Below are 8,213 nucleotides of genomic sequence, written 5' to 3'. Positions count from 1 at the left end.
CTATGCATGTCAATAAACTGCTTTAATTCTTTAATTTTTTTATATTATTAAAACAAAATTGAGCATTATTTTAATAAAAAAAATATATATATATTTTTTAACCTTTGGAGTTATATATTTTTTTTCTTAAATTTTAAAAAATTTAGGATTATAGTTGAAATATAACAGTAAATTTAATTTTTATTTTTTTTAAAAAACGGAAAATATTTTATGTAATATTGAAAACTTATAATAATTTATTTCTTTACTCAACTAATTAAGATATATAATATTATTGAATTCACAGGCAATGGGACTTCTAACTTTAGTAGTGTCAATACCGAGTTTAAAACCGCCACCATGTTTAGAAGTCAACAAAGGAAACTGCAAGCAAGCCTCGAAACTCCAGCTTGCGGTTTTCTTCGGTGCACTCTACATTCTAGCTCTTGGCACCGGCGGGACAAAGCCGAACATCTCGACGATCGGAGCCGACCAATTCGACGATTTCCATCCAAAAGAGAAGGCACAAAAGCTGTCCTTCTTCAACTGGTGGATGTTCAGTATCTTCTTTGGCAGTCTATTTGCCACCACCGGTGTGGTTTACATTCAGGACAATGTGGGGTGGAGCTTGGGCTATGGCCTACCCACTATTGGCCTTGCTGTTTCCATTCTCATATTTGTGGCTGGCACTCCCTTTTACAGACACAGGCTCCCTAGAGGCAGCCCCTTCACTAGAATGGCTAATGTCATTGTTGCTGCTGCTAGGAATTGGAGGCTCCCTCTTCCTAATGACCCAAAAGAACTTCATGAGCTTGATTTTGAAAAGTACTCCGTGGAACGAGCTTTTCGGATCGACTCCACTTCATCGTTGAGGTGACCATTGTTCTCTCTTATTGTAAAGGTTCAAGCCACCGCTAGTAGATATTGTGTTCTTTGAGCTTTTCCTTCCGAGATTTATAGGCTTTAAAACTAAGTATTCCTTATAATAGGTGGATTGTAAGATCTCACATCGGTTCAAGAGTTAAACAAAACATTTTTTATAAGGGTGTGAAAACTTTTTTCTAGCATACGCGTTTTAAAACCTTGAAGGGAAGCATGAAAAGAAAACCCAAAGAGAATAGTATCGGCTCACGGTGAGCTTGGGCTGTTACAAATGGTATCGAAGTAAGTCACTGGGCGATGTGGCAGCGAGGATGCTGAGCCCCCCAAGGGGGTGGATTGTGAAATCCTACATCGGTTGAAGAGAGGAACGAAGTATTCCTAACTCTTTCTGGCAAACGCGTTTTAAAACCTTGAGGGGAAGTCTTCAAAAGGAAAAGCTCAGAGAAGATAGTATTTGCTAACGGTGGGCTTGAACTATTACACTTATATACACGCAGGGTTGGATGATTGAATGTTATATGTAGGTTCCTGAACAAGGCTGCTATAAGAACAGGTTCAACTGAACCATGGAAGCTATGTTCAGTGACCCAAGTGGAAGAGACAAAGCAGATACTGAAAATGATCCCAATTCTTGTCTGCACGTTCATTCCAAGCACTATGTTGGCTCAAACGCACACCCTTTTCATCAAGCAAGGCACCACTCTTGACAGAAGCGTAGGTAGCCACTTCCAAATCCCTCCTGCCAGTTTATCTGCCTTTGTCACCATCTCCATGCTCCTCAGTGTTGTCATCTACGACAGGTTTGCTCAAGTTTATTACCTTAAACTTTTGGTTAAAAGGTTTTTGTTTAATCCATGATCCCATATTGGTTGGAGAGAGAAACGAATTATTCCTTATAGGAGTGTGGAAACCTCTCCCTACTAGACACATTCTATAACCGTGAGGCTGACGACGATATGTAATGGGCCAAAGTGAACAATATTTACTAACGATGAGTTTGGGTTATTACAAATGGTATAAGAGCTAAACACTGGGTTGTCTTCCAGCAAGAATGTTAGGCCCCCAAGATGAGTGCATTGTGAGATCCCACATCGGTTGTAGAGGGAAACGAAACATTCCTTATTAGGGTATAGAAATCTCCCCTTAGTAGACGTGTCTTAAAACCATGAGGTTGGCAGCGATATGTAACGGGTCAAAAAGGACAATATCTATTAGCAGTAGGCTTGGGCGGTTACAGATGGTATTAGAGCTACGAGAAAGCTGGCCCCAAAGGGGTGGATTGTGAGATCCCACATCGGTTGGAGAGGGGAACGAAACATTAAGGGTGTAGAAATCCATGAAAGCTAGCCCCTAAAGGGGGTGGATTATGAGATCTGGCTTGGGCTGGTGAATTGTGAGATCCCACATTGGTTGTAGAGAGGAACGAAGCATTCTCTACCAGGGTGTGAAAAGCTCTCTTCTAGTAGACGCGTTTTAAAACTATGGACCTGACAGCGATACGTAACAAGCCAATACGAACAACATCTACTAGCGATGGGCTTGAGTTATTACAAATGGTATCAGAGTCAGACACCGAAAAGTGTGCGGTTACATAATCCGTTTGCTATATTTTACAGAATCTTCGTGAAGATAATGCAAAGATTGACGAAAAACCCAAGAGGAATCACACTGCTACAAAGAATGGGAATAGGAATGATTCTCCATATCATGATCATGACTATAGCATCTCGGGTCGAACGGCGCAGACTTTACGTCGCAAGAGAGAACGGGTTGGTACAAAATGGAGGAGAAATCCCCTTAACAATTTTCACTCTGCTGCCTCAGTTCATGCTGATGGGAACTGCTGATGCATTCATACAAGTAGCAACGATTGAGTTTTTCTATGATCAAGCACCAGAAAGCATGAAGAGTTTAGGCACTTCATATTCAATGACTTCACTTGGAGTTGGGAATTTTCTAAGTAGTTTTCTGCTGTCAACAGTTTCTCATATCACCAAGAACAATGGCAATGGATGGATTCTGAACAACTTGAACGCTTCTCATCTTGACTACTACTACGCCTTAATTGCTGTGCTTAGTGCTATCAATTTCTTTGTGTTCTTGATCGTTTCTAAACTGTATGTGTATAAGGCTGAAGTTTCTGGTTCCATAAATGTGCTTGCTGATGCACTCAAGGAAAGGAATTGAATGCTTTGAGCCCTTCACGAGTAATGGGTACGTATGTTCTTTTATGAACTTAGACAGAGCTGAAATCAGCTCAGAGCCCAAGACATAGTTTTTTAAAATATACAAATATGTTTGTTTTGCATTAACTCTGAGATCTCATGTTGTTTGGAGAGTGGTTTAAAATCGTGAGGTTGACAACGATATATAACGGGCTAAAACGAATAATATCTATTAACGATGGGCTTGAACTGTTACAAATGGTGTCAAAGATAGACACGAATGGTGTGCCAATGAAGACGTTGGGTTTTGAAAGAGGTAGATTGTGAGATCCCACGTCGGTTGGAGAAGGGAATGAAACATTCTTAATAAGAGTGTGGTTTGTTTAAAAAGCGTGAGACTGACGGCGATACATAACGAACCAAAACGGACAATATCTATTAGCGATGGGCTTGAGCTGTTACAGATGGTATCAGAGACAGACACGAACGATGTGCCACGAAGACGTTGGGCCCTGAGAGAGTTGGACTATGAGATCTCACATTGGTTGGAGAGGAGAATGAAACATAATATAAGGGTGTGAAAATCTTTCCCTAGAAGACGCGTTTTAAAACTGTGAGACTGACGACGATACATAGCGAGATAATATCTACTAGCAGGGGACTTACAAATAGAATTAGAGACAGACATTGTGCAGTGTGCTAGCGAAAACGTTGGGCCACAAAAGGAGGTATGTATTGTGAGATCCCACATCAGTTGGAGAGGAGAACAGAACATTACTTATGGTGTGGAAACCTCTCCCTAGCAGATGCATTTTAAAACCGTGAGATTGACGGCGATACATAACGGGACAATATCTGTTAACAGTGAGCTTGGGCTATTACGAATGGTATCAGAGCCAGATATCGGGCAGTGTGCCAGCGAGAACTTTGGCCCCCAAGGAAGGTGGATTGTGAAATCCCACATCGGTTGGAGAGGGGAATGAAACATTCCTTACAAGGGTGTGGAAAACTCTCTCTAGCAAACGCATTTTAAAACCGTAAAAGTGATGGCGATACGCAACGGGTCAAAATGGATAATATCTGCTAGCGGTGAACTTGGGCTATTACATTAACGTTTTGATTCAAGTATGCACGTAAATAATTAAAGAATTTGAGCTATTTTTCTTGTGGTTGAAAGAGGTGGTTCTGATGAAAAATCAAAGAGAAAGCATAGTTCATCCCAACCATCATCACCGCAATGAATTGTTTTGTATGGAGTTTTGGTTTGTAAATTTGTATGCAAAGTGTGTTCCCTCAATGTTTCTGTATTTCCCAAACTTAATTGAAAGTTGGAATAATACACACACACAAACTCTCTATCTCTGTTGTCCCTCCCTGCTTCTCTGATATACAAAAGAAGAACAAGAATGAATGCTTGTTCTATCTTCTTTTAGCTAATTGGAATGTTTTCTTCAAGAACTGATTGGCAGCTCGATCATTACGGTGGCACAATACGCGTAAAATGGTGTTCGGATCGGCTTGGTTCCACCGTCCCGTGGTCGGAGGCATAGGTAGCTTTTGTCCAGACCCCACAACTCCTATCCCACTCGTTTCACAAGTCAAAACGCTAAAATCCTCCACCAATTGTTCAGTACATTGGTTCATCAATGCTATGACTCCTTCGGCCGCATCGGCTTCTCGGTCGACGACATTCTCTGCAATCAATCCCTCTCCACAAGCACAGAACAATTTCTTCAAGCTTTGGAAGTCCTCATGAATCATGTCGTGATCGGAACGATAGTACACCCTTGACACTCCTCCGGCAAGAAGAACCATCAAAAACGCTTCAAAACAGGCTCTCATCACTTCTTTCATTGCCAAGGCTTGAGCTCTATCCGTCACAATGGCACACAATAAGGTAAGGTTGTGCTTTAAGACACGTAAGGCTGGACGAAGTCGCGCATTGGCGACATCGCCTGCATATAAGGCGTTGTACAACACTGAACTTGAATCGAGGAATACCATACGATAAGCAGCTACTTCGGAGACATGAAGACAAGCGGATTCAATGGCGGAGTTTGCTAGCTCAAAGTAAGAGGATTTTGTTGAAGAAAGGGATAGGAGTTTGTGTAGTGAATGAAGGTGGGAGTATATATAATGCAGTGTGTTTAGGCGAATGTATAGGCGCTGAGTGCCACGGCTGGTCAAGGGGCGGGCGTGATGGCCATCAATATGGAGTATCATGTCTTCGCCCACCACGCTACAAGGGGTAGCTTTCTTCCATAGCTGGATCAACTTGGAGTCTCGGTTACAACGGGTTAGCGGCGGAAGCTGTGGGAGGTAGCTCCGTTTTGAACCACATGATGCGACAAAAGTGATGTAATCTTGGAACATTGATTCTAAACCAGAGGCTACATCTTCAACCAGTTCTTCACTAACTCCAATACCAATTTCAAACAATTCCTCCACTGTTTCCTTAGCTAACTTCATCAACTCGACACCCGACTGCGCGTATGGCTCGGTTTTCGACCTCGGGTTCCAACTCTCTGATTCTTTAGCTCTCTTAACACACTCCCTTTGTTTCTTTACCCTCTCATCCACCCATTTCTTCATTAGATTCATTATGATGGTCTCTACTTCAAAAGGAACCATCTCTTGAACAATCGCCTTCCCGCCGTCGTCGCAGTCGGCGCAATCCTCAACCACCATTTGAACGAGTACCTTCTCTAGCTTTCCCGCTCTATGTAATACACCGATTGTCTCGCTCGTTAACGTCGCCACCCCGGTTAAGTATTGCTTCAACATGTTACCATAGCAGTTATGCAATGTAGCTGCTGCTACTCCCACTGCACTTGGATGCCATTTCTTTAGTATAGGACTGAAGCTTTCCCTCTCTTTTAATGTCAAATCCTCGGTTTCTTTCGCCAACTCAACCAGCGCCTCGCTCGCTTCGCTTGCATCGCTCACCTCACTCGCATCGCTCACCTCACTCGCCTCTTCCTTAATAAGCTTCCCATTCTCAAGTATCTTCTCAAATGCATTCCTCACCGAACTCCGGATGTAATAATCGACACGATCACCGGACGAGTCGATGACAAGGACATCTCCCACGTTTTTTCCTGTCCCTTCCGTGATAGTGACATCTTCTCCAAGAATCTTGGAAGCTGATAGCGCCAAGGGAAGAAGGTTTTCCACCTGACCAATTGTCCCCTTCTGGAAGTAATCATGGTAATGAAGTAACCTCTTCTCCGCCCAACCCTGCATCGACGACAATACCGACGTCAAAAGCTTAACGTACATCGCTTCTCGATCCGGCTTCTTCGCGTCATTCGCTACTTCTGCTAACATCGCATGAGCTGCACAAAGAAGGTCTGGCTCAAGCTGTGCTGTCACAACATACTGTTGGAACAACACCCAAGTAAAACACACATTATGAATCGGCCTTGTGATTCCGAGTGTCGACCATGTTTTCTTCATTAGTTCGAGGAGTTCATCGACCTCGTCGAGTACTAACGTCTCGTCCCTCGCATCAAAAATGGCTTGAAGAAGAGCAACATAGATATGAATGTTCAAAGGGAAGCCATCAGCCCAATGGCATACATCGGTTGGTGTCCCATTGGCACTGCGCCAAGACAATGACACCACAGAATTGCAAAGCGTTCTCATTGTATCAGAGTTCTTCCCTGTGTCAATTGGCTTTGATTCACACCCACGAATGATCTCTCTAAGACGCATTGCAAATGTGTTTGATTTATCAAGTGGAATCGAAGGGTGAAGAAGAAGCCCTGCCTCTAAGATCTTGAGCTGCCGCTTCTGCCATAAATGATACTCATTTGCATCATTGAATTCCGATGGCTTTAAATGGCGTAGAAGCTCCAATGGAAGAATTATGGTCTCTGCTCGTCTTCCCATCTGTTCATATTATGAACAACCATAAATTTACACATAAAACCACAAAATTTTACAATGAAATCAGAAATTTACTTGGCCAACAAGAGTCCTCATCAGGGTCTTCCTAAGCCGATTATCACTCTGTTCTGTGACCTTCATTTGATGTCTCATAATCTCCGCCGACGTCATCGGCCGGCGAGGTCTCGGCGACGGCAGAGTATATGAAAAATTTGGGCTCGACCCATTGGAGCCATGGGAGCTAGGGGACGACGGGTTAGAGCCACTGTTCCCACCGGACGGCATTCTTCTCGATGGTGATCGTTTCAAGATTTTTAACCCAAGTGTACGTTTGATCCGACTTGTCGGCGTCATCACCACCGCATTTGGCTTCGGCCCCGACGGCCCATCTCCATTGCCACCATTTTCAGGATTAGAAGAGGAGTAAAATGCGAGAGCGTTCCGACCTCCAAAGCCCGGCGCGGAGCGGCAAGCCGTGAAGAAGATCTCGTAGGCGGTTTCACGGACGTCATCACGGTCAATTCCGTCGAGTTTGTTGAATGGCCACACTAGATCGTTCTCGAAAACGTCGACGTGGTAGTCCGGCCGGGCGACGGAGAGAAACCCGGAGAGGGACTCACGGCGGACGTTGTGGCTATACCCCATTTGGGAGGAGGAGGAGTGGAACGATCTCAACTTCTCTCTCTTTCTCTCTGTTTTTTTTTTTTTTTTCTCCTCCTCTGTTTCTTAGATTTCCGGCGGGAGAGAAGTGGAAGATAAGGCACACATTTCTCTTAAAAAAGAGCCCTTTTAGGAGAAGATAAGGCACGCATCTCTCTGATTGTTTCTTTATTATTTTCTTTTGGTAGTTATTTGACAGAGGACAGAGAAACAGAGATGTGGCTGATCCTGCCTTGTTCGTCTCACAATTATACGAGGAACAAGGAGATGGGAATTTAACGGCCATTAATTCCTTTTTTCCTCGTACGAGGAAATGGGTCTTTCTAAAAATAACTAAAGGTTTCAGATTTCGATCTATTTTCTGCAAAAGAACCACAACATTTGATGCTCTGCTCTGTTCTGTTCATCCCTGTCTTGTCTCTGTTTTCTTGTCCTCTGGTTTATTTAATATCAGTCACGTTTCATTAATACCCTTTTCATATTTATGTCTAAATTCCTTTATCTCATCAATCCATCATATAAGAGGTGACAAAATATGGGAACTACTTCTCCACCCAAGCCTTAAATGTTTTGCACTTTTTAGATCACATGTTTGAATCTTCATCCGACGTATTGTCGAACTAAAATTACATAATTGAA

At 43.0% G+C, this 8,213-nt stretch overlaps 2 protein-coding genes across 2 annotated transcripts; one reads left to right on the top strand and one right to left on the bottom strand.

The window, feature by feature from the left end:
• Positions 1 to 289: 289 nt before the first annotated feature.
• Positions 290 to 3,065, top strand: LOC111474832 (protein NRT1/ PTR FAMILY 5.2-like). The gene is made up of 3 exons (XM_023119698.1): positions 290 to 852; positions 1,386 to 1,661; positions 2,478 to 3,065. The coding sequence occupies exons 1-3, from the start codon at positions 290 to 292 to the stop codon at positions 3,046 to 3,048; spliced, it is 1,410 nt and encodes a 469-aa protein (XP_022975466.1). The 3' UTR covers positions 3,049 to 3,065.
• Positions 3,066 to 4,317: 1,252 nt separating this feature from the next.
• On the bottom strand, positions 4,318 to 7,566 carry LOC111474831. The gene is made up of 3 exons (XM_023119697.1): positions 6,990 to 7,566; positions 4,444 to 6,917; positions 4,318 to 4,406 (listed from the first exon to the last, which is right to left on the bottom strand). The coding sequence occupies exons 1-2, from the start codon at positions 7,557 to 7,559 to the stop codon at positions 4,446 to 4,448; spliced, it is 3,042 nt and encodes a 1,013-aa protein (XP_022975465.1). The 5' UTR covers positions 7,560 to 7,566; the 3' UTR covers positions 4,318 to 4,406; positions 4,444 to 4,445.
• Positions 7,567 to 8,213: the final 647 nt, after the last annotated feature.

The sequence above is a fragment of the Cucurbita maxima genome, unplaced genomic scaffold (genome assembly GCF_002738345.1).
Source record: "Cucurbita maxima cultivar Rimu unplaced genomic scaffold, Cmax_1.0 Cma_Scf00699, whole genome shotgun sequence".
Lineage (NCBI taxonomy): Eukaryota > Viridiplantae > Streptophyta > Magnoliopsida > Cucurbitales > Cucurbitaceae > Cucurbita > Cucurbita maxima.
The sequence above is the reverse complement of the archived record's forward strand: the minus strand, read 5'-3'. Positions and strand labels throughout refer to the sequence as shown.

What these genes read in the sequence shown, in the direction of transcription:
- LOC111474832 (XM_023119698.1), top strand. Translation starts at nt 290, where the DNA reads ATGGGACTTCTAACTTTAGTAGTGTCAATACCGAGTTTAAAACCGCCA. An exon ending in GACTCCACTTCATCGTTGAG is followed by an intron (nt 853 to 1,385) that starts GTGACCATTGTT and finishes TGTTATATGTAG; the next exon opens with GTTCCTGAACAAGGCTGCTA. An exon ending in AGTGTTGTCATCTACGACAG is followed by an intron (nt 1,662 to 2,477) that starts GTTTGCTCAAGT and finishes TATATTTTACAG; the next exon opens with AATCTTCGTGAAGATAATGC.
- LOC111474831 (XM_023119697.1), bottom strand. Translation starts at nt 7,559, where the DNA reads ATGGGGTATAGCCACAACGTCCGCCGTGAGTCCCTCTCCGGGTTTCTC. An exon ending in TGAGGACTCTTGTTGGCCAA is followed by an intron (nt 6,918 to 6,989) that starts GTAAATTTCTGA and finishes TAATATGAACAG; the next exon opens with ATGGGAAGACGAGCAGAGAC.